Genomic DNA, 25,906 nt, shown 5'->3' on the forward strand with positions numbered 1-25,906 from the left:
GCCGTGATTGTGTACAGCATGTTGTCAACTGCTCAATAAGTTGTTCTTGTCTAGGCTTTATTGTGAAAATGCAGATGATCCCAAACGACGCTCTTGTCAGACTGCATTAGCTGAAATTTTGGATGTAATGGTTCGCTCTTTTGCTCCCATTCTTCCTCACTTGGCTGAAGAGGTATTCCAGCACATACCCTATATTAAAGGTAAGAAATATTGATTTGTTCTCTGAGTGAGAAAGACCCTGGCTGAGGGTGCAGCTTCTCCTTTTATCTGCTTCAAGTAAGAGGCACATACTCATCTATTAATACAGTGACTGCTTTGTGGCACGATGCGTCTCAGTTCAGTAACTGTAGTTTCTGCATCTCATCTGTGTGTAGAGGAGTAGGATGAATTTCAGCATATCTTTCAAGCCACTTTAAAATGCTTTCTGAAAAAAAAATAAATGCTTTCTGAAATATATTAGCAGCTTGGCTATACTGAGAAATCACTTTTTCTTATATACCTTTATAAATGTCAGAAATATATTTTCAGTTCAGTTCAGTCGCTCAGTCGTGTCCGACTCTTTGTGACCCCATGAATCGCAGCACACCAGGCCTCCCTGTCCATCACCAACTCCCAGAGTTCACTCAGACTCACGTCCATCGAGTCTGTGATGCCATCCAGCCATTTCATCCTCTGTTGTCCTCTTCTCCTCTTCTCCTCCTGCCCCCAATCCCTCCCAGCATCAGTCTTTTCCAGCGAGTCAACTCTTTGCATGAGGTGGCCAAAGTACTGGAGTTTCAGCTTCAGCATCATTCCTTCCAAAGAACACCTAGGGCTGATCTCCTTCAGAATGGACTGGTTGGATCTCCTTGCAGTCCAAGGGACTCTCAAGAGTCTTCGTATAGTGCCTGCGAGTGAATAGTTTTCTAATTTTTTTTCTGTCTGATTACATTAAACTTACAGAAAATTAGAAATTTTACAGTGAGGATGTCACTCATGATCTTATAACCCAGAGACATCTACTGTAATATTGGGATATTTCTATTTTAGTTTCTTCTGGGCATCTTCTGAGATCTTACTGTATATCTTGTCCTTTGTTTACATTTCCAAATGTTGATGTAAATATTTGGTAAGCATTTAGGATGCCAACAAAAGTCCATATAGTCAAAGCTATGGTCTTTCCAGTAGTCACGTATGGATGTGAGAGTTGGACCATAAAGAAGTCTGAGTGCTGAAGAATTGATGTTTTTGAACTGTGGTGTTGGAGAAGACTCTTGAGAGTCCTTTGGGTTGCAAGGAGATCAAACCAATCAATCCTAAAGGCAATCAGCCCTGACTGTTCATTGGAAGGACTGATGCTGAAGCTGAAACTCCAATACTTTGGCCACTTGATGTGAAGAACTGACTCATTGGAAAAGACCCTGATGCTGGGAAAGATTGAAGGCAGTACGGGAAGGGGACGACAGAGGATGAGATGGTTGGATGGCATCACTGACTCAGTGGACATGAGTTTGAGCAAGCTCCAGGAGTTGGTGAAGGACAGGAAAGCCTGGCACGCTGCCGTCTGTGGGGTCGCAGAGTCAAACATGGCGTAGCAACTGAACAACAACCGTATTAATTATTACCCACAAATAACAATCCTTATTTCCCATGAATAGTAAATGTGTGATGGTTTGAGTTTTATATACAGTTTAAAAATATATATAAATTGGTTTAACTTTTTCTTTTTAAGAACCCAAGAGTGTTTTTCGTACTGGGTGGATTAAAACCAGTTCTATCTGGAAGAAACCTGGACTGGAAGAAGCCATAGAAAGTGCATGTGCAATGAGAGATTCATTTCTTGGAAGCATTCCTGGCAAAAATGCAGCTGAGTATGAGGTGATCATTGTGATTGAGCCTGGGCTGCTTTTTGAGATCATGGAGGTGAGTCACAGTTTGTACCTTTTGAAATGGGGTTCATATCAAAGTGCTCCATGTAAAATCTGGTTTCAGAAGATGTCGATGTAAATCAATTCAGTCGCTCAGTCGTGTCCGACTCTTTGCGACCCCATGAATTGCAGCACACCAGGCCTCCCTGTCCATCACCAACTCCTGGAGTTTACCCAAACTCATGTCCATAGAGTTGGTGATGCCATCCAGCCATCTCATCCTCTGTCGTCCCCTTCTCCTCCTGCTCCCAATCCCTCCCAGCATCAGGTTCTTTTCCAATGAGTCAGCTCTTCGCATGAGGTGGCTAAAGTATTGGAGTTTCAACTTCAGCATCAGTCCTTCCAAAGAACACCCAGGACTGATCTCCTTCAGAATGGACTGGTTGGATCTCCTTGCAGTCCATGGGACTCTCAAGAGTCTTCTCCCGCACCACAGCTCAGAAGCATCAATTCTTCGGCGCTCAGCTTTTTTCACAGTCCAACTCTCACATCCATACATGACTACTGGAAAAACCATAGCCTTGACTAGATGGACCTTTGTTGGCAAAGTAATGTCTCTGCTTTTTAATATGCTATCTAGGATGCTCATAACTTTCCTTCCAAGGAGTAAGTGTCTTTTAATTTCATGGCTGCAGTCACCATCTGCAGTGATTTGGGAACCCAAAAAAATAGTCTGATACTGTTTCCACTGTTTCCCCATCTATTTCCCATGAAGTGGTGGGACCAGATGCCATGATCTTCGTTTTCTGAATGTTGAGCTTTAAGCCAACTTTTTCACTCTCCTCTTTCATTTTCATTAAGAGGCTTTTGAGTTCCTCTTCACTTTCTGCCATAAGGGTGGTGTCATCTGCATATGTGAGGTTATTGATATTTCTCCCGGCAATCTTGATTCCAGCTTGTGCTTCTTCAGCCCAGCGTTTCTCATGATGTACTCTGCATATAAGTTAAATAAGTCGGGTGACAATATGCAGCCTTGACGTACTCCTTTTCCTGTTTGGAACCAGTCTATTGTTCCATGTTCAATTCTAACTGTTGCCTCCTCATCTGCATGTAGGTTTCTCGAGGCAGGTCAGGTGGTCTGGTATTCCTATCTCTTTCAGAATTTTCCAGTTTATTGTGATCCACACAGTCAAAGGCTTTGGCATAGTCAATAAAACAGAAATAGATGTTTTTCTGGAACTCTCTTGCTTTTTCGATGATCCAGTGGATGTTGGAAATTTGATCTCTGATTCCTCTGCCTTTTCTGAAACCAGCTTGAATATCTGGAAGTTCACTGTTCTCGTATTGCTGAAGCCTGGCTTGGAGAATTTTGAGCATTACTTTACTAGTGTGTGAGATGAGTGCAATTGTGCGGTAGTTTGAGCATTCTTTGGCATTGCCTTTCTTTGGGATTGGAATGAAAACTGACCTTTTCTAGTCCTGTGGCCACTGCTGAGTTTTCCAAATTTGCTGGCATATTGAGTGCAGCACTTTCACAGCATCATCTTTCAGGATTTGAAATAGCCCAACTGGAATTCCATCACCTCCACTAGCTTTGTTCGTAGTGATCTTTCTAAGGCCCACTTGACTTCACATTCCAGGATGTCTGGCTCTAGGTGAGTGATTACACCATCATGATTATCTTGGTCATGAAGATCTTTTTTGTACAGTTCTGTGTATTCTTGCCACCTCTTCTTAATCTCTTCTGCTTCTGTTAGGTCCATACCATTTCTGTCCTTTATTGAGCCCATCTTTGCATGAAATGTTCCCTTGGTATCTCTAATTTTCTTGAAGAGATCTCTGGTCTTTCCCATTCTGTTGTTTTCCTCTTTTTCCTTGTATTGATAGCTGAGGAAGGCTTTCTTATCTCTCCTTGCTATTCTTTAGAACTCTGCATTCAAATGGGTATATCTTTCCTTTCTCCTTTGCTTTTCGCTTCTGTTCTTTTCACAGCTATTTGTAAGGCCTCAGACAGCCATTTTGCTTTTTTGCATTTCTTTTCCATGGGGATGGTTTTGATAGTACATTTTAAAAAAAAATTAGTAAATTAGGATTTCTGTCTTCTAATCCTAATATTAATCACTGATTCTTTGTTTCCAACCCTGTGTTTCCTTTTTCTTCTCTTATAAAACATGTACTCTGTTGCTACTTATTTTTTATAGGTTGGGACAGGAAGGTTTAATAAAGTTCTATTTGAAACATGAGCCCTCAGGGCTAGACAACAGGTAGCACCTGGCAGTGATATCTGAATACACAAAAATTCGGAGTTTTGTGTTAAGGGTCTGGTTTTCTGAGAATTTTATCCATCTGGACAAGATTCAAAACAAAAAAAAATTTTTTCATCTTTTACTCATGAGTTCTGAAGAAAATTCATTTGTGCCAGCAAATTTACCGTGTCATCTCAAAGCATTCACCTTATTTTTTATTTTCACAAGGGCCATCAAAAGTTTCCCCTTGAGATCTTAGGGGTTGATTGACCAGATTGACTTAGAGCTTAACATACTGACTCAAGATTTTTTTTTAGTTTTAATGTTTGAGAAGAAAACTTAGTTTTGTGACTTATGTTTTGACATTTGACTGGTATCATAGTCTACTGAAAAATGACCATCTCAGCTGGTTGGAAGTTCAATCTAAATTTTTAGTAATGTAATTAGGTTGATTAAGATTCAAGGCTTGAAATAGCTAGTAGGTATAAGATGGTTGCTCAGGTAACAGAAGTTTGATAAGATATTGACGTTTTAAAATTTACAAGTTGGGAAGCTCATGATTGCCATTTTTTGAGCCAGGAACCTGAGGCCTGTTGAAGCTGTGACTTGGCTGAGGCTTCCCAGCCTGGTACTGAGCTTTCCTACTGCATTATCATGTTTCCTTGGAGTCATTAGTTCTGAGTAGTAAGCTGAAGGAAATGGCAACCCACTCGAGTGTTCTTGCCTGGAGAATCCCAGGGACGGGGGAGCCTGCTGGGCTGCCGTCTGTGGGGTTGCACAGAGTCGGACACGACTGAAGCGACTTAGCAGCAGCAGCAGCAGTAAGCTGAAAACAGTACACCTTGCTTGGATCATTGATACTTGAAAAAAAATTCAGGATTTAAAAAAACGTGAATGTATTTTCCTTAGAAATTATACTAACTAGCTGTCTGATGGCGTCCTGGATCTATCAGTTACTAATGGTGTAAATGCAATCTCTTTGAATCTCCTATTTTCTCATGAGTTGTTTTTTTTTTCTAAGGGATTTTGTATTACTTAGCTCACACGCTTACTTTGAAGATCAGAATTAAAATGAAAAATGAACAAAAGTGCTTATCAGATATCCCAATTCAGTGTGCTTCAGAAGAGTTCTGAGCATTATTCAGGCTGCCACCATTGGTCTGCACCGCTAAAAGCAGATCCTTGTTGAGACAGTATCTTAACCCCTCTCCTTCTGTAGGAAGCATGATACAGGGGTAAAGTGCGGGCTTTGATGCTAACAGACCTCAGCTGGAATTGCAGCGCACCACTTACTGTTTGGGAACCTCCCTGAGCAAGTTTCCTCATTTGTAAAATGGGGATTAAAAAAATGCTGTTGCTGTTTTGTGAGTTACAGATAATGGGTGGACATTTAGCATCTAGCGAAGTGAAGTGCCTGGCATAGAGTTGTATTCTCAATGGATACTATTGATTAGGAGTTTTTAAAAGCTTTCATACTAGTAAGATTTGATTTATATAATAGTATTAGCTCAGGAGGTGATGGTCCCAAGAGTTCCTCACCAAATAAAAGAACTTGCAGTGTCTTTTTATAATTGTTGTGGTAGCCTTTGTGGTAACAAAGAACTTAGATAGTAACTTTCAAATACTTATGCCCAGATGCTACAAGCTGAGGAGACTTCCAGTACCTCTCAATTGAATGAATTAATGATGGCGTCCCAGACAACGTTGCTTTCTCAGGAACCACGAGGAATAAGCGAGGATGTAACTGAGCTTAAAGGGACATTTCTCATCAATTTAGAAGGTAAGGAGATGAGAATGATAACAAATACCAGATAACAATGGTATGTGGACAAGTGAACAATAATTACAGGTCATCTCTAGCTTTCCAGTGGATGGCTTGTATTCTAAAGGCAGATACACACTTGGTGAGTGCATCTTTCTATAGAAAGTGAAAACAGTGGCCAGGTTTCTGAACCAGCTAAGTGCCCTACCTGGTGATCTTGGGAACACAGGGGTAGGGAGAGAAGAGGGAAAACGTCATAGTCACCGTATGTGAAGTCTGCCTTACCTCAGTTGGCCTGTGTCCTTGTCCTTTGACCAACCCTACCATCCCTCTTGTGTTCAATCTACAATTTATTATGCTCACCCCAAATTACAGTATCGTGGCCTTGACTCATAATGAGTCAAGGAAGTTTTATTGAACTCATTCCCACAGGGGTATCTTATAAGCAGACCTTTTGTAGGCATTTGTTTGATTTGAGGATTTTTGTCAACTTACTTCATTCTCATTGATGGAAATGAAAGCTGAGAACGTTAACAGAACAACATGAGTGTATCTTAGGAAGAGTGATACTGTGTATTTCATAGTAGCTTTTAGGCACCAGCAAGAGGTGGGAAACTAATCTATAGCCATCAGTTTAAATTTGAGCCCTGGCGGCACTGATCATGTAGTAGACTTGTATTAATCTGCTTTCCAGAATGTTAATTTATATTCTCTGTGCAGTGACTAGAAAATGATTTATTTTCTGTCTGAGGTCTATTCATTATAGACAAATTTTTGTTTCCTTTTGTCCAAACCAAGAAGTTTAATGTGGAGGCACTGCTCGTTGTCCCTCTAATTTGCCTCTTTTAAAATTCTTAATTAAGAATGTAGCTGGAGAGGAGCGGCAGTGTAATTATCAGAACTGGCCTCAGATGAAGAGCAAGCAGGCATGCTCTGCCTGAGTAGGTACAGAACTCCCATGACCTGTGGAAAAACCAGCCTCTCAGGGTCTCCGATTCCTCCTCTCCCCAGTCATCAGATTGTGTGAGCCTACCATCTTGGCTGTTTCTGTACAAATGTGTAAGGGAAGCAGTATTTCCCAAGGCAGGGAGGAAGCTCTGAAAAGGGGGCACCTGGAGAAATACAGAGATGCACAAGTTCAGTGGCCTGTGAGGAATACTCTCCACATGTTTTTCTTCCACAGGTGGCGATATTCGTGAAGAGTCTTCATACAAAGTAATTGTCATGCCAACTACCAAGGAAAAATGCCCTCGCTGTTGGAAGTACACGGCTGAGTCATCAGACACACTGTGTCCCCGATGCGCAGAAGTTGTGAAAGGGAAGTAGGACCTCAGTGTGTGTCGACGGCTTTCTGAGCAAGAACCTCCTGACAGGACTGAGTAGGGGTCTAGATGGATTGTTTACAGTACTGGAGAGAAATCCAAGATTGAGGATGAGTCAAAGTCAGAGCTACAAGTGTTTTTCTGTAACTAGATAAACAATAATGTGTATATATATATGGAAACATATACATTTGCAGGTGGATCCATAAGGGACTTAACTCAGAACATAACACTGAAAATGCTTGTCTACAAATGTGCTGAGCGGAAAATGTTTTATATTTTACAAACTTTCTTCACTCAGTATTTAAGTTCTATAACGTCTAAAAATAAAGGCACCTGGAAAATTAATTACTGACTGGTGGTGGTACAAAAGTTGTGAATATCAAGTAAAAAGATGTGTTCTGAACAGCAACGGTGCAGGGGCCTGTCACTTAGGAGATGAAGAGAGTAATTTCATTCTGCCTTAACAGCAAACATCAACCTTTTCACAACAGCTAGCTCTTTGGGCTGCACATCAGAAAAAGTCACCAAATATGTCTCATATAAGAGGGGAAAAACACATTAATACTATATAAATGTTAAGGAAACAACATGAAAGCTGAAAATTTATTTCACTAATATACATAATACACAACAATGAACAGACACAGAAAATAGCAGTATGTACAGAATTTGCCTACTTACAATACATTACAACAGATAATAGGACATTTTATAAACAATTCCATATAGGATTAAAATCTTTCCAGGAATGGTTAATTCTATTTAGCAGAAATATAACAAATCCATTCCTATCAGGGTGAGGGAGGGCTTTCACTGTTGCTATAGAGTACTTTTAAAAATATCTGCCTAAGTGAAATGAACCACAATAACTGCTAAGAGAACTGATTCCCTGTATGCTTAGTATTATTAAATGAGTTTTCTGTGATTTTAAATTGTAATCATTTTTTTCAAGAAAACTATTTAACTGTTTACCTTGACCCTAGTTGAGTTTTTATAACAAAGGTGAAACTCTTTTCTCCATACCTCATTTTTATTTTTACAAAAGTAGGACGTATTTAGAAGTCTGGTACTATTATTTCTCCCCATCTGCATTTATCCTGTATATTCTAGTTCTACATCTAAACACAACTTGTAATGCAGAAGTTATGATTATTTGAACCCTTTTGATTTCCTTTGCATTTACAACAGAATTGAAGAAGGTATAGAATGCTTACTTAATGATAACAAGGAAACGTATATGAGGTGAGGATGGGAGTATATCTAAGAAAAAGCTACTCACTGATAAATCGGCTTTGCACCAATAACTGCAGTAAATGCAACGCACCTGTTTCAGAAACTGCCTGTTCTGTGTGAAACTTGATTCCGTTCTTTGTGGCTCTTCGTGGTTACAGACTGTATACACAGGTATTTGTTTACCTTTCCTCTACCAGATTTATTTTAAAAGCCCTTAACGAAACAGTAAAATATTTAACTGCTTTTCTTAACCATGCAACTGAGAATTCAATTTTAAAATTCTCTCAATGGCAAATTTTAGGAGTATAAATCTAACTAGAGACTCAGTGATTTGTTATGGTCCTAGGAGCCGTATTCCAGCTTATTAATATATTCTCAACAATCCCAAAATTTGATTGTGTGTCCTATCAGAGTAAGTTCAACCAGTGTTATTATCTAAAATGCTTGTTAGATACCCCCCAAAGTGATAATGGAATCAGAGCGAGTAATTTACTCTTTAAAAATGCCTGTAACTCCAGGTTTCTCTGACCAGCCTCCAAGGTTCAGAACTACTTTCAGAGTATCTAGACAAGTCACGGAAGGAACTCATCTTGTAGAGTGTGTGTAACAAGTGACTACAGAACACCTAATACTCAGAAATCGCGTGAATGTGTCTGCATGGGGTACCAGCAATCCCAGCAGAGGCTGAGGGGCTGCACCGGCTGGAGGCCTTTTTCAGTGTTAACTGATGCAGAGCGTATGCCTCGGTCAGACACATAGGCCTTCACCCCAAACACTCAAGGCACCTGAAAAATTAATCTCTCATGATTTAAAATGAAACAGTAATTACCAGGTTTTAGACAGTTCTTATTTGCATGTGATCTCTCTGTTAAAAAGAATTTACATTGGGATATTCTCAGACATCAGACTTTTCCTTTATATTCCTGAAAACAACGCCTCAAATTTGCACAATTGCAAGAGCTGGCTGCTTCCTGAGGAAGTGAAGAAACAAACTTCTGTATCACAACGAGTTGCTACGTGTAACAACTGTGACCCAGGACATGTCAACAATTGCGCTGTATGGCTACATTCCGAAGATTTACCTTGATAAATACTTGGTATTTGTACAGCTCAAAGTACTTTTTTTTTTACAGAGTTTTGGTTAATTTGGTTTTAATCAACAGATGATTATTCAGCACTTGGACTGCTCTAGGCACTGTAGGGTACAAAATTAGTTGTATTCATCCTCTCAAGCCAGCAGTGAGGTAGGTTTGCTAAGCTGTAGTATCATCACTAAGTATTTTCTATACTGTTCCTAAGAACAGGTAACATGACCAGATCCCAGAAACAGACATTTCTAAACACTTGTAGGAAAAATAAAGTTGGATTTAAATTTTTAGCATCTTTACCCTTTTTTTAAACATAAGTTTTACAAGATAATACATTTTTACAGTTACCTGATATGGATATAATTTTGAATCTTGGCAAAAAGCAAATCTTAACTTGCATTATAATTAATTTTGCTGGGTTAGATTGCATCTCAGATTCTGTTTTGGCAAGTGCAACAGGTTAAGGGTTCTACTTAGTGTTCATTCTGATGACTATGATGGCCTTGAACCCATTATTCCTCCTCTGATGGCACCAGCATAACCTCCTCTGGGAAGGAAGCCTGTCAGCATCCAGAACTCCAGGGGCCAGTCCCCCAGGACGGGATTAAGCATGATAACAAAAGCATTTTCCCAACATTTATTAAAACAGAGTCAGATAGATCTCTCATTTTACTGATGGGGACTACACATGAACACATTTAAATTTAATTACAATAACATTTTGAGTACAAAATATAGAATCTTATAAGAACATAATCTGTAAATTATAACCAGTTTTAAATAGCAAATTTGGACAATAAAGCTACTTAAGTGCTTAAATCAAAAATAAACAGGAAAACAGCTTTAAGAGAAATTGATAGTATAACTGATACCTGTTTATATTTTATTGTCAGTATTAACCAAAGGTGGAATTCAGCCAAGACTGCACTTTTTAAAAGTAATGTGTATTTTTATTTACTTTACAAAAGAAAAAAACATACTTCCTCCGTAAAATTCCAGATCTTATTGTGTAAAATAACCATGCACTAGTTCATATTAGAGTCACACAATTTGAGACTGTTTGCAGGAGATAAGTGTCATAAAGGAGGAAGAGATATGGCTTCCACAGCTTCAGTGAGGTGTAAGGCTAAACTATACTGCCCGTGGTTTTCTGGTAAAAGCTCAATGACTTTATTTACTAGTTTAGCTGTTGTTGCAATGGGCACTTCTGTGTTTTGAAGATCCTGGGGGTTCTGCAAATGGGACACAAAAATAACCCATCAGTTACATACAACTAAGTAATTGCTACTTAAGAGTTAGCAGGAGAGTAATTTCCCAATAAAAATGCTTTTGTTCAGAATTAAGAAAATCCCATTTTTCTCCACTATTAAAAATGCATAAGAGAAAGCCTCCAGTGGCTGGCTGCCTCCCTCATGCCCGGCACTCACCATGGCCTTCAGCCAGGTGCACAGCGTGGGGGGCAGCCTGGCGAGCAGCTCCAGCCCCTCCCTTGTCTGCGTGTGGAGCACGGCGTGCGCCAGCCGCTGCCCGATCAACACCAGCAGCTGCGAGGCCAGGACCTCTTTGTCCTGAACCTGGAGGATGGCCTGCAGGGAGAAGCATGGACAAACGTACGGACTTCATGTTACTTCTGCCTCTGGCAAGGGTCCCAGTTTTCTGAGTGGCTGGCTCATTCCTGTCCTTGGGGCTCAGCTCAGAAGTCACCCCTGATCATCCTATTCTACTTCTGCTTATTCACATGATCTTAGTGATTTTCTTCACAGCATTTACAGCTCAATCCAGAATGGAGCGTGCTTCTCAGGTCCCGTAAGTAGACTGCGTCTGGAGGAAGGCGCCCTGTCTGTTTACTGTGCTGTCCCTCTGCATAAACAGGTCTGGCGTATGCACGAGTTATACGAAACACTGGCCACAAACAGGAATTTGATTAGTTTCTATTAAAAAAAATTTTTTTGGCCAAGCTGTGCAGCATCCGTGATCTTAATTCCCTGACCGGGGATTGAACACAGGCCCTCAGCAATCAAGCGCAGATCCTAACCACACTGGACGACCAGGGAATTCCCTACTTACTTATTTTAATCCTGTTCTACTATTGTGCCTAGGAGTTGTAACAAAGGAAGGGAAAACAAGCTTTACTGGCAACTTTACTGATTCTGTACCCCAACTGCCAGTTTTACAACTTGAGCCCAGAGGACACTGACAGGCTGTTTGTTACCTCCTCTCCTAGGTGGTCAGCTCCGTAGTTGTAGAGTTCCCCCACATAATGCCTCCTGACAACATCTTCATTGACTTGAAGGTGATGGGCCAAGTCCACGGCCAGCACTGGCCAGTCCTGGTCTTTACCAAAAGGGGCGGTTGCTGCCTCTTCTGTGGAGTCTCTGTCTTTTGCAACTGTGTGTCGGGCCTGGACAGCTGCACTGACGACTTTCAGTAAGAACTTGAAGGTGGAGAAACAGATACAGCAAAATCTTGTTAGTATTTTCATTAAAAAATATGCAATTCCAAGTAACTTGGCTTTTCTGTCATTTAGAGTAGTTTTTCCATTACATTTAGTTATCAAAAAATGATACAATTTAAAGAGAAACTAGTTCTCAAAAATACCTTAGAGATGGTCATCCCAATAGCTGTAATTTACCTGTTGTCGTACAGAAATAAAATTTGGATCCATTTCCCCACTAGGTAATAACTGAATTGAAGTTAAGTCTTTGAAAAATGCATTTTTCCCCTAAAGAAAAAGAAAAGACCAAGAAAATTGATGAGTATGGGCTGTTATGGGAGGGAGGGGGTATAAAGAATAACTCACATACCCATGGCCAATTCAGGTTGATGTACAGCAAAAACCATCACAATACTGTAAAGTAATTATCCTCCAATTTAAACAATTAAAAAGAACTCACGATTTGACTTTGTCTTTGAACACTAACACTTCAGAATTCTGTTCTTTTGATTTTCATAAGCATTATGGTGAAAGCAGCCTTAAGGGTGAACCCCAGGGGTGCCCTCCTCCTGGTACCCAGGCCCTGTGTAATTCCACTCCCCTGATGTGGGGCTGGTGAGCAGGGTTAGGCAGAGAGGACAGCCTGACACTTTCAAGATCAGGTGACACAGGGCTGTGGCTTCTGCCCTAGAAGCTCCTGTTCACTCTCACTTGCTCTGAGGGCAGCCACCTGGGAGCTGCGCTGTGCAGTGGCCCATGTGAGGAGAACTGAGTCCTGCCAACCTCATGGAAGCCTGTGAGTGGATTTTGATCCCCGCTCTGGTGGAGTCCTGGCTGACACACCAACCGCAGACAAGAGAGACCTTGAGCCAAAGCCGCCTACACTAGGGGAACACAGATCAGGACTCACAAAAATGACACAACGTTTGCTGTTTTCAGCCACTGACTTTGGGGATCATTTGTATGTAATGGGGCTTCCCTGGTGGCTCAGGTGGTAAAGAATCTGCCTGTTAAGTAATAATCGGTAACTAATACATGTATGGATGTGAGAGTTGGACTGTGAAGGAAGCTGAGCGCCGAAGAATTGATGCTTTTGAACTGTGGTGTTGAAGACTCTTGAGAGTCCCTTGGACTGCAAGGAGATCCAACCAGTCCATTCTGAAGGAGATCAGCCCTGGGTGTTCACTGGAAGGAATGATGCTAAAGCGGAAACTCCAGTACTTTGGCCACCTCAGGCGAAGAGTTGACTCATTGGAAAAGACTCTGATGCTGGGAGGGATTGGGGGCAGGAGAAGGGGACGACAGAGGATGAGATGGCTGGATGGCATCACAGACTCGATGGACGTGAGTTTGAGTGAACTCCGGGAGATATTGATGGGCAGGGAGGCCTGGTGTGCTGCAATTCATGGGGTCACAAAGAGTCAGACACGACTGAGCAACTGAACTGAATTGAATACATCGTAGGTACTTTGAATCCTCTTAAAAATACTTGTTAAACTGTTTAAAAGCACCTGTTTAAGAAAATAGAGCCAAAAAGGAATATCAGAAAATACGGTTTTAGAAGTTCTCAGGAAGGAAATGCAATACAGAGCAAAGAGCACTGGCCTGTGAGTTGTAAGATCTGGGCTCCAAGCCCACTCCTTGCACCCAGGTCATCTTGAACAAAGGATCCCACCATTCTAGGCTGCTGTTCTTTCAGGTCATGCCAGATATCACCTAAGGTACTTTCTAGACCTAACCTGTGATTACAGGTCATCTGGAGGGACTGCCAAGAAGCCATTCATCCTTTGGTGATAGAACATGCCAGACTTCTGAGGGCACCCTGCTCCCTCTGAACATCACCTTTTGAGAGTTTTCCCATGCACTCACTCACAGTCTGTAGTTTCTACCTGGAGGTCTTAGATATTGGGGTTTGTTCTACAGAAGGGCCTCTGGGATGGGCAGTATGTGTGCATTTATTATTTACTATGTTCCAGACACTGCTGAGCACTTGGTGTTGAGTATGTCATTTAACCCTCAGGACAACCAGGAGTCATGACTCGCAGGCTAGGAGAACTGAAACAACTCCACCAGTAAATGCAAAGGTGGGAGGGATTCTGTGTCACCTGCCACAGCACACTGCTTTGGTACCTGCACGTGAGTCACACAGCTGTCCCAGGCCACTCAAGCACAATCTGGGCTGAGACTAGGATCACCACCATGCCTGTCCAATGCTGGGTGTGGTCTCGTTTTGAAAAGTCCCTTTTTGAGGGAAGTACTGAGCTAGACACTTTATTTATTTATTTATTTTTTTAATCAAATTTTAAAGTACTTGTTAGAAATGAATTTCTTAAAATACACTATTTCTGCTTATATTTATTCTCAAACTCAACATGTCCAGAACCCTTCTAAATGGGCTTCCTTTAAATGGCATGTCCAGTCCCCCAAACTTGATATTGGGTTGAATTTTCATCCCCTCCCCTTCACCCTGCACTAGTCTGTCTTAAGGTGGCTTATTCCTCAAAATCCCTCCATGATCTTTATTATTTTTTCCCAGGCCACATGGTCACCAACTCCTGATTCCCACTGGCTTCTCCAAGAGGCTTGATTTCCTTGATTGCCACTGGCTTCTCTACTCACCACCTGCCCCCATCCCTTCTGCAGACCCCTGTCACGTAACTTCTCTTTATCATCTCCTTAATTATGAATGTACCAATATTTATCGGGTTCCTATTATGTACCTGGCACGGCACACAGACACGGGGACATGGCCAAGAGGTGGTCAGTTCAGGAACTGTAGACAAAGACTCTGAAGGGGAGGTGACACTTAAGTGATAAGTGAGTAACAAACAGGAACTGACCGTATGGAACAGCTGGCTGTGAAAATGGAACAATACACAAGACAAGAGGTGAGAAAAACGCCTGCCTTCTCCTAGGGGTGGAAGTGGTGAGCAGTGGCTAGAGCATGGGGTGTGAGGAATGGACAAACGGGAGGAGAGGTAAGTCAAGGGGCGGGGAAGCCGCCTTCTCGGGCTCCACATTTCCACGCGGCAGGAAACAGTAATAACATGGTTAGTAACAGTAGTTTTAACAGTAACAGCAGGTCTCTGCTCTCCCCCTGCACTCATTGCTCCCCACAGAAACAGTGCCTTTGGGAGGAGGAACTGAGCTCCGACAGCACCCTGCTTTCCCCCTTCTTGAGGGGGGCAGTCCTCCTGCAGGGGCTCCTGTCCTCTGCTCCCAGCACCAGGAGCCCGAGGGGTCTCCAGCGGTGGTCTGGCTGCAGAGTGAGACCAGCACTATGGACACAAGCCCGGGTGGAGAAGCCAGGCAAGGCTGTGTCTTATGTCCCAGCATGAACCTAGTATGACTGAATCTGAGTTTGGGAAGGAAGGTCTGGCAGCAGGGACTATGGAGGGAAGCTGGAGACTGCTGGACCAGCCCAGGGGAGACGATGAGGCCTGAGCCTGGGCCACAGTGATGGAGAAGGATGGGCAAGAGGGGATGCAAGGAAGAACCGATGACGAGCTCACGGTGGCTCTGGGGCCTGAGGAAGGGGACTGAGCTAGATGTTTCCCAGGCTACTAGTTTCTGCCACATCACAGATGGTGACATCACTCACCAACTGACCAAGCCAGTGAACTTGGGGGAGTAGCAAGTGTAGGTCAAGGGTGGGTAGGGGCGGGGATAGATATTTCAGGAAGGAGGTATGGGCAGCCCACCGCACAGGCCGATAAAGGCATTCAGGAGAAACACATGCCCCAAACCTGGGGACAGGTCAGGCCTGAAGACACACAAGAGGGAGAAAAGGAACTTACTGAAGATGAATGATGGGTGGAGACGGCTGAGAGGGCCGAACCCTGGGACACCCATATTTCAGGTAAATCAGAACAGGGAGCCTGACAAAGAATAGAGGACCAAGACCCCCACAGCAAATAATCCTATACAAGACACAAAAGACCAAGTGACTTCTCTCTGATAAGACAGTTCTGCTAGACCCTCAGCTCCAAGAGGATCCCAAGTGCTCTCAGAATTACCTTACTGTCAAAAAGAGAGAGCGGCTTCACGGTCTTGAGAGAGAACCTCATGACGGCATAGAGGATGGCGCCCAGGACGGAATGGTGCTCCACCAGCGGGTAGTGGATGTGCTTCTGATCCAGGGCCAGCTCCACGATGGAGACCGGGCCTTCCACAGTCAGCCAGGCGTCCTCCGTGTCCAAGACGGGCACCTGCATTTCATCCCGGCTGACGTCTGCCTGGGTGTTTTAAGAAGGGAGAGTTATGTTCAGAATCGGAGAAATGACAGTTTGCCAATATCTTAATGAGCTTCTTACCAGCAGCAAAGCAGAAACCCATATTTTTCCCCATCCCTCAAGTTATAATTAAAAAAAAAATACTAATAAGATACGTCTCTATTTTTTAGGCTTAAGTCAAAACTTCAAAGAGAATAAACAAAAAACAAGCTCTTTTTATATAGTTCTTTCTGAAGTCCAATGACTTTCAAAATATTTGATATCTTAGAGACAGTTCAGCATAAAAACACCACCCTCCTACCTCCATTAAAGTCTGAAGAAGATCCCAGCAGCAGCCAAGGAAGGAAGTCACTGCTGTGTCACTCATCCCCACATCCTGTTTGTGAGAAGGGACATCATTAGCTCCAGCAGGAAAACTGGTAGGTTTTAATCAGAAGAATAAATAGAACATATGCATCTAGTTAACTGCCTTTCCCCACTGAACAGACAGGTAAGAACTGAAAGTCAAGGCACTCGCACATTTTAATCTTTCTGTGTAGAGTCAGCAGATTTTAAAATCTGGCTTTTAAAAAACATGGTTCTGCTCTCAGTTTTTAAAAACTGAGTATCTTTCTGTATTGGAAAGAGGCGGTGTTGTCAGTCAGCCACAGATGGCTTGCGTCTGGCTTGCTTAGGCATCTGCTGGCCAAACAATCATGGTGTGTGTGTGCAAGAGTACACAAGACAGGCCAACCTGGAAAGTTCCAAGACAATAGCCTGATCTGGTTTCAGAGCATCTTTCAGGAACTGAACCCTCTGAACTAAAGTAAGATCCCCTAGCTGGTGAAGTAAACACCAGACTGATGCTGTGGGCAATGGATCTTTCCTGAAGGGGCCTGTCCAAGGGGCCACTGTGCTCACATGAGGTCTTCTTAAAACCAACAGCCACAAATCCCTGACATCCCTAAGTAATTCATCCTTAAGGAATACAGCATGTGCGTATGTGTGTATTTACACACATATTAACAGTAGTCACAGAGCCACACTCAAGAGCATACAGACAAATTCTTCAATGATGGAGATTTTTCAGGACTAAGGGCCTATATAAAGGCTGGATTCCTGTGTCCTAGTATTTCTTAAAATATTTGTAATAATATTTCAAAGTTTTGAGCAACACTAGCTGGAAAATCCTATGGACAGAGGAGCCTGGTAGGCTGCAGTCCATGCGGTCGCTAAGAGTCGGATACGACTGAGCGACTTCCCTTTCACTTTTCACTATCATGACTGGAGAAGGAAATGGCAACCCACTCCAGTGTTCTTGCCTGGAGAATCCCAGGGACGGCGGAGCCTGGTCTATGGGGTCGCACAGAGTCAGACACGACTGAAGCGACTTAGCAGCAGCAGCAGCATTACTAATCACTGACCTCAAATATAAACCCCTGTATCCATGGGTTGAAACATCATTTAAGACTGTTTGTACAACAGCTATTACATAAAGGTAGATAAAGTTCACTACTCATATGAATCCACTTCAATTATAAATTTCTAATTTGAAAGACAGCAAAAATATACAATATTTTTTTTTGTGGACCTCCTGTCCACAGTCCAAAGTTGAAGGCATCTTGGCAAACTTAGTTTAAACATACTATTTGATGATGTGGAAAGGTTAATTAAAATTGACCATAGGTCATAACCAGTTTCCTTATTAATACAGTGTTCTCTTTCCATTTTTCTTATCTCTCACTACATCATCAAAATGGTAAAAGGCAAAGTTCACCCCCACAGTTAATAAGGTACTATATAAAGTGCAGAATTAACAACTATTCATCTAGTTAAGGGAGATTCACTTACTCTTCGGCATAATCTATCCTTTGGTGCTTTTCCAACCTAAGACAAGAGGACACAAAATGCTGCATTTAATTAGTAATTTAAATCAAAAGGCATTAAACTATGGTATAGAAAGTAAAAAGTAACCAAATTTTAAAAATATACATGCAGCTATAAGTAAATGCAGTACTAGTGTCGTCAATTAAATGTTGGTTGTAGCATAAAACAATTAATTTTGTGGTGGAACTTAAAAAAATATATATTATGAAAATGCATTACACTGGGCTCACAAATCATTCTTTTCAAAAATACTTATTTTTGAACTATTAAATAAGAAAAACCCCAAAGATCAGGTTCCCAATTTCCATAATCAAACTGTGTTGCCTTAAAACCTATTTAGAACCAAACTGAAGGTTACGAATAAGGAGCAGCTAAAAATTCCGCTTGTTCATGATACACAGTACTTTTAAAAGGTCAGAAAGAAGGAAAAACCATCTATAGCAGACAGAAGCTATATTACTGGCTCAGAAAAATCAGCTGATGTTCTTATTCCATAAGTAATTCCTAAGATCCTACTGTACACTTTATACGGGGTAGTAACTGGAAGATAAAGTTCTGCCCTTCAAGAATATTACGTGACAAGAAAATTCACAGGGAACAGAAAATGAAAGGACAAACACCTCTTCACCTCATCACCTCTCACTGTGATTACTTCAACGGCCTTCAAAACAACCACGTTCAGCCCACCCCAATTGCAGCATACTTCATCCAGCTGCCCGAATCATTTTTTAAGATGCAAATCTGATCATATCATTCTTCTGCTTAAAACTGCTCCAAGTCTCCAAGATAAAAATAACAGCTACCGTTCACTGTGCCCTCCCCAACTGTGCCAGGCCCTCTGCTAAACAGCTGACATACACTAGAAAACCCCAGATCCACAGCCCACAGAGGAGGTTCTCCATGGTCCACTTCCTGCTCCTGTCTCTAGCCTGACCTTCAACCAATCAAAGCTACTTGCAGCTCTCCGAATCTGACACGCTGTCTCCCATCTCCAGGGCTTTTTGTGGAAACATTTTATTCTCACCCTTTTTTTTTTTACTGATTCATACATATATTCATCCTCCAAAATCAGCCCAGAAGCCTCCCCTTGTCACCCACGTTCCTCTTCTGAGTTCCAAAAGCACCCTATTGCCTGTTTACCATCTTTCCGATGGTGGGTTGAAGGTGGGCTGTGACTTTATTCTCTGCAACCACAGAACCTGGCACCGTCCTTGGCACAGAAGAGATACTCATAATAAATATCTATTGAATGAATGATTATAAACTCTCTGCTTCCTGGTTTAGGGCTGCTAAACCCAACTCAAGTTGTGAGGGTGAGATGGGACAGCTGGGGTAGAACGCTGAACATCTGCACAGCTTAACACATGGAAAAGGCTTTGCATTATGTCTCTCAAGACGGTGGTCAGAGGTGCAACAGAGCGACAGTACACAGGCCAAAAGGAGTGTTTCAAGAAATAAGCAGGCAAATGGGCAAGGAAGATGAGCACACAGGGAAGAACAGCTAGATTTAACTAAAAAAAAAATGCTTTGACAGTGATGTCAAAGCATTTTCTACAGAAGTCGTGGCCTATAGTGGGTCTGAGCCGTAGTGCTCTTTATGGTTTAGGAATGTCTGTCACTGTACATTTAAAAGCATATGCTGTCATTATGGTGGGAGCTCTCCCAACATGCACTTAGCTGCTGCCGGAGTAACCGACATTCTCCACTGGCCTGTGAGGCGCGCTGCCGCTCAGCTTGAGGCCCAGAGGCAACGCCAGCAGCTTCTGCTCCCACTGGCTGAGTTAGAGGCTTACGTTTTATATCTGTTCCCAAATCTACCTATGCTGGTTGTACATATTCTAAGTCTGTAATTTAATTAAATAACTAATAAAATATGAATGAGGAAAACAAAGGAGTTCTTTACATGAATACTGTGTAGACTGCTTTAAAAAGATTTATGGAAGACAGTAGCTCATTCCAAGGTCTACTGGATTAGATACAGAGAAACAACTATAAAGAGTAGGGGACAAATTACAAAAATCCTAAGATTTTATACTCAGATGGCATCATTGTTTTAAAGAGACAGGATTTAGAAATTACAGGCAATATATCATGGGTGAGGTTAATGTAGAAAAACCTCAGTAAAACTGCAATCAACCCTATTTAGAGAAAATATCTTGGCCCTACATCCCATGATCAATGAGAAATTGTGCGTTTATATGTTTTAATTTAAAATGCAAATCCTTGCTTGAATTCACCACTGGTCTTAATCACCTGGGTTAAGAGGCTTTTACAGGATATTGCTCTCTTTCAAGGATTTGGGCTCTTCAAGTCACCAAAATGCCAGGACAACTGAGCATAAATAAAATGCAATTATCAAATTAAAAAAATAGTCTAACAAGGCCTAATGTAAATAATCTTTCTTATATCAGCCAATTATTAACGGAGCCAAATAAACAAGAAGTCATTATAGGCAATTTCAAATTTAAAATGACCTTACCTTATCCATCAAGTACGTAGCAGCAGAAAACCTTTTGACTAAGAATGTGTTCCACATCATCAGCGCAATGCCTGGATAGCAAGTGAAGTAAAGAAGAAGAATGCTTATATATCTTCTCTTTCACCATACATAGCAAACTGTTTTCTTCATTAAGTTTATAAAACTACCTGTGTTATTTAGATATTACTTCTTATATCTTATATAATATTTATAAAATTAATAAAAACCTTTATCATCTATAAAAATCAGAACTGGGCTATGTGAGAGGCTATCCAAATGGCCAATAAGCATAAGAAAAGATGGCGTCATTAGTTATAAGAGAAACAGAGATTAGAACTACACAGAGATATCATTACACGACCAACAGAAAAGCTAAAATTTTTTAATATGACAACACCAAGTGTGGATGAGGATGTGGAAACAATGGGGCTGCTCACACACTGCTGGTGGGATCATCACCTGGAAAAACCCCTTGGAAAACTGCTTGGCCCATATCTACCTAAGCTACGTATGCCTACCATGTGACCCAGCAAGTCCTCTGCAGAAACAATCACAAAAATATGTACAAGAGAGTCAACAGCCAAACACTGGAAACAACCCTAAAGGATTTTTCTTATATGTGACCACTAAATAAAGCAATATACAAAAAACGTATTAAAAAGCAAAACAAAATACAAAAAAAAAAATATTTAAAAAGAACTCAACCAAACAAAAAATCTGGGCTTTACATGTCCATAAACCATAAACTGTGGCACTGATACTAGAATTTCTGCAATAGCTGTCAGTTAGGCAGCAGAAACATGACATTTCACATATTGCATTATTACCCACAAAGCTGCTTCTGTAACTAGGAGTGAGGTTATGCAGAAGCCAGGAAACTTACTCAATGTACAAATTGGGTAAAGTGTGTTTTTCTTTTTTAATTGAAGTTAATTTATAATGCTGTGTTACTTTCAAGTGTACAACAGTGATTCAGATACACACACACACACACACACATCTATGTGTATATATACAAACACACACCCCACTCATATTTATATATTCTTTTCCAGATTCTTTTCCCTTACAGGAGGTTACAAAATATTGAGTATAGTTCCTTGTGCTATACAGTAGGTCCTTGTTGGTTACCTATTTTATATGTAGTAGTGTGGTAGTGTGTTAATCCCAAACTCCTAATTTATTCCTCCCGTAACAAACTGGGTAAAATTCTAACTTGAATACCAGCCTGTGATCAATGGTAACTTAATTTTATCAGTAAGGATAAATCCTCTAGAGACCTTATTTTCCAAATGAGCTACTTTAAATCCTTTTTCCCCCCTTGGAAGAAAGTTAAGAGTAAAGAGATGAATATACAAAATAAATTATAAGTTCTTATCAAGTAAAACAAGAATTTTAGAATTTCTGCAATTTGACCCCATATCACCTGCAAGAAGGTGTTACAGAAGAAGAAATAAACAGCTTCTCTACAATGTATCACAGAGACAAAAAGGTGATTATCTCCCCTTATCTGGACCCAAATCCAGTCTCACCACTTAGTATCTTACTAACTTCCTATCTTAGTATCTCACTAGTTCATTACTGAGTTCCTGATTAATTCTTACAGGGAAACTCTTCTATTAAATGGAGCCAGCAATCTGGTGACCATTTTTCTACAATAATTTGTAACATTTTTTTCAAGAAGACAACAGCAATCCCCGTGGTAAAGAAGCCAATGGAGAATGCTCATGTTCATTAAAAGAAGCACAAGATGGGAGGGATAAATTTGGAGACTGGGATTTGGCAGACACAAACTACTACATATAAAATAGGTAAACAACAAGGTCCTACTGCACAGCATAGGGAACTATATTTAATATCCTGTAACAAACCATAGTGGAAAAGAATATGAAAAAGAACATATATATACATGTGTATGTGTGTGTATAACTGAATCACTTTGCTGCAGACCAGAAACTAACAGTATGGTAAATCAACTCTACTTCAATAAAACATTTTTTGAAAAGACAATATTGATGCATTTATTTTGTAAACAAATGAAATAAACTTAGATTATCAATAAATAAAAGAAAATGAAGCAGCACAAAGTAATTTCTAGGATATAGTATTATTAGGCTTTGGCTACCCTAAATTTTTCATCAGGACTTACAGTTCTAAGCAGCCCATTCCTCTTTGCTTATCTACCCGTGAACTAGAGGGGGAATTAATAATTCATGCATAATATTCTCCTCACTACAGCTAGGAACAGTCATCAGCTCGGAAAACTGATGGGTGGGGAGAGACGGTGATAATTACCACCAGTCCCCATCTCCTTTCTGGACAGCATTTTTCAAGCAATTAAAACAGCTGGTACTCTGTATGCAGCCACACACAGTAACGTGTTAGGTGGTAGGATCTATTTTATTTTTATCAAATAAAAATTTACCAGGATGTGAATTTAAAGAGATTTGGCTCTGTGAGGAAGGGGATGGGATAGTTAGGGAGTTTGGGATGGGCATGTACACACTGCTATATTTAAAATGGATAACCAACAAGGACCTACTGTATAGCACAGGGAATTCTGCTCAATGCTATGTGGCATTCTGGATGGGAGGGGAATTTGGAGGAGAAGGGATACATGTATATGTATGGCTGAGTCCCTTCCTGGTTCACCTAAAACTATCACAACACTGTTTGTTAACTGGCTATACCCCAATACAAAATAAAAAACATTATTAAAAAAAAAGAGAGATTTGGCTCTTTTGAAAGAAACAGTTACATTTTTAACACCTGTTTACTTACCATTCTGAACATGGGCATTAAGAATATGCTTCAAGTGTTCTATTGACCTAACAAAAAAACGTGCTTCCTTGCATAGAGGAAGCAAGAAGAGAGAAAGAAGAGGTATTATTCAATAGTTGCTTCAAATATAAATGGAGACTTCTTACATACATTTCTACATAAACCCAAGAATGTTAAAAGAACATAGAATTATTATATAAGAAGAAATTCTGCATAAGATAATGTTATGTATCTTACAGTATCTATATAATGACTGATTCCCGGACATCTGGATTCAAAATTTACTGTGGTTTGTACATCACAGCAATGTTCTCTCCAATAAATAGTTGAATTTCACACAAGTGTAAAAACAATAGGTTTATTTTCTTTGTAAATATCATTAATTAATTCTTCAACAACTATTTATTGAGCAACTACTATGCAGCAGGCTGCTAAAAGCAGCAGACATACTGTAATGAACAAAACGGACCCAAATCCTTGCCCTCACTGAGGTTATGTTCTAGTGACAGAACCAGATAAGTACGGTAATAAATTATAGAGGATGTTTATAAAGGATGTTAGTGCTAAGTGCCAAGGAGAAAATATTAAAGCAGTGAAGGGAAATAGGAAATATAAGAGGGAATGCTGAACATTCAACTCTTTTTAATCAAGGCAGTTTAAAATTGTGGCCTGTACATTATTAAACATAGCACCTTTGCTAATGTGTGTCAAAAGTTCCCCAAAGGTAACTTCAATTGTTTTGAACCTAGTAAAGCTGTGTGTGTAAAATGATGAAACTGGGATAGGGGTTGTTGGATGGGGCAAGGAGATAAATATTTAACAGGAAAAAAACAAACAAGAAAAATGACTATTGATTTTAAATGTAAATAATTATAATAAATGACAACGGCAACACAAATCAAAATGTCAGGCACCATGTGTGTATTTTCTTTAAGTTGCTACAACTCTTCGAGATGCTACTGTTACGGTCCTCATCTACTTAAGGAGAAAACTGAGAACAAAAGGCTCAGAAACATTCCCAAAGGTCACACAGCCAGGAGCCATGGGGCTGAACAGAGTCTATTATGTAAACTGCCTTTGGTTTAGAAATGACCTCTGTAGGACAAAGATTTTTAACTTAAATATCGCTTTCTTAAACCTGAATCTGGAACTAATTCAGATTTTAGAAAGTATCGTGCCTTTGTTCTAGTCCTAAGGTTCTTATATGACAAAAGTGTCCCATCTAAGGAAGAGACTAAACTTGCTCCCCTTTAGGCTGTGGGGAGGTCAACTGAAGAGTGATGGGAGGGGCATTTTTTGGTCAAAGTTTAATTGATCAAAGAACATTACTTTGTTTAAAGCACTTCTTTTTTAAATGTCTTTCTTTAAAATGAAAATGATTACATGTTCAAGACAACATTGTTTTATTTAGAGCAAGGAAAAATATCATTATCATTAGTATGCATGCTTATGTGTTGAGCTGCTTCAGTCACGTTTCTGTGACTTCACGGACTGTAGCCCACCAGGCTCCTCTGCCCATGGGATTATCCAGGCAAGAATACTGGAGTAGGGTTGCCATGATCTCCTCGAGGGGATCTTCCCCACCAAGAGATCGAATGCATCTCTTATGTCTCCTGCCTTGGCAGGAGCGTTCTTAACCACTAGCGCCACCTGGGAAGCTCCTATCATTAGTATTTTAGTGTGAATTACTTAATCAGTGAGATTTTTCTTCAATGCAACTTGATACAAGGATGATAAAGGAAAGAATTTTGATTGAGGTTAATTTACCAAAGAACTAAGGAGGCCTATGCTCTGAGAACTGTACAGCCAAGAGAAATATACAGCAGGCATTTTCACATCTTATTTTATCCAGGTGTCAATCCTGAACAGTGGCACCATCATTAAAAAAGGGTGGGAGGAGAAAAACCAGATTCAAGAGATTCAGTGACTGGCCCAAACCCAGACACCTGTGTGGAGCCCTCAAGTCCAGGCCTCCTGTCTCCAGGCCTGGAGGGCCTCATGCTGCTTCCAGATTGAGAATGTCTCGGAGGGAAGACTGCTGGAAGGGGCAGAAAGTGATGCCCAAGCAGACAATCAGGCTGGCATCAGGATCTTTACTCTGGATTTGATCATGATGACTACAGTGTGAAGAACTGTGTATAGGCTGATGCTATCTCACGTAGAAATTCCAAAGGAAATAAAAGATGCTCATGGCAACTTATTAAGAATAGGACAGAACACACTGGTGTTGAACACAGAGAGATCTACTAGGCTTGAATCCTGGCCTGACCACTGTAAGCAGTGTACTTACAATCTGGGCAAGGAACCTGACTTCTCTGAGGCTGTTTTCTCTTCTCTAGAGTGGGAATAATGATGACACCCACACTTCATAGGTTTACCGTGAGGATTACATATGAAAAAGGCCTTGTATAGCTCCTAGCATGGAGACATTCCAAAGGGGAAAAAGTCAAGTGCTATAAGCAAAGGGAACAGTCCCACGGAAGAGGTGACGAGAGTCGTACCTCCGGGTCTTTATTCCACTGCACGACGTACTCCCAGCAGCAGTGTGCGTGCAGCACGTCCAGCTCGAGGCTGCAAGGGAACTGCTTGTAGGCCAAGTGCAGCAGGTCTGAA

At 40.9% G+C, this 25,906-nt stretch overlaps 2 protein-coding genes across 3 annotated transcripts in view; one reads left to right on the forward strand and one right to left on the reverse strand.

Annotated features, from left to right (window-relative positions):
• IARS2 (isoleucyl-tRNA synthetase 2, mitochondrial) overlaps nucleotides 1-7,525 on the forward strand; it is a 44,299-nt gene extending 36,774 nt beyond the window's left edge. The window contains exons 20-23 of the mRNA XM_055581926.1: nucleotides 55-200; nucleotides 1,712-1,902; nucleotides 5,729-5,873; nucleotides 7,039-7,525. Of these exons, the coding sequence (XP_055437901.1) occupies nucleotides 55-200; nucleotides 1,712-1,902; nucleotides 5,729-5,873; nucleotides 7,039-7,181 (625 nt within the window). The 3' untranslated portion in view covers nucleotides 7,182-7,525. The remainder of the gene's footprint in view (nucleotides 1-54; nucleotides 201-1,711; nucleotides 1,903-5,728; nucleotides 5,874-7,038) is intronic.
• Nucleotides 7,526-10,123: 2,598 nt separating this feature from the next.
• The window catches only part of RAB3GAP2 (RAB3 GTPase activating non-catalytic protein subunit 2), a 100,908-nt gene continuing 85,125 nt past the window's right edge, over nucleotides 10,124-25,906 (reverse strand). For both annotated transcript variants that reach the window (XM_055581924.1, XM_055581925.1), the window contains 10 exons: nucleotides 25,795-25,901; nucleotides 23,294-23,360; nucleotides 20,513-20,583; nucleotides 17,998-18,033; nucleotides 16,469-16,543; nucleotides 15,952-16,170; nucleotides 12,134-12,223; nucleotides 11,714-11,935; nucleotides 10,929-11,087; nucleotides 10,124-10,733 (listed from right to left, as the gene is read on the reverse strand). In XM_055581924.1, coding sequence (XP_055437899.1) covers nucleotides 10,578-10,733; nucleotides 10,929-11,087; nucleotides 11,714-11,935; nucleotides 12,134-12,223; nucleotides 15,952-16,170; nucleotides 16,469-16,543; nucleotides 17,998-18,033; nucleotides 20,513-20,583; nucleotides 23,294-23,360; nucleotides 25,795-25,901 — 1,202 coding nt within the window. In that variant the 3' untranslated portion in view covers nucleotides 10,124-10,577. The remainder of the gene's footprint in view (nucleotides 10,734-10,928; nucleotides 11,088-11,713; nucleotides 11,936-12,133; nucleotides 12,224-15,951; nucleotides 16,171-16,468; nucleotides 16,544-17,997; nucleotides 18,034-20,512; nucleotides 20,584-23,293; nucleotides 23,361-25,794; nucleotides 25,902-25,906) is intronic.

This window comes from Bubalus kerabau, chromosome 5 (genome assembly GCF_029407905.1).
Source record: "Bubalus kerabau isolate K-KA32 ecotype Philippines breed swamp buffalo chromosome 5, PCC_UOA_SB_1v2, whole genome shotgun sequence".
Classification (NCBI taxonomy): domain Eukaryota; kingdom Metazoa; phylum Chordata; class Mammalia; order Artiodactyla; family Bovidae; genus Bubalus; species Bubalus kerabau.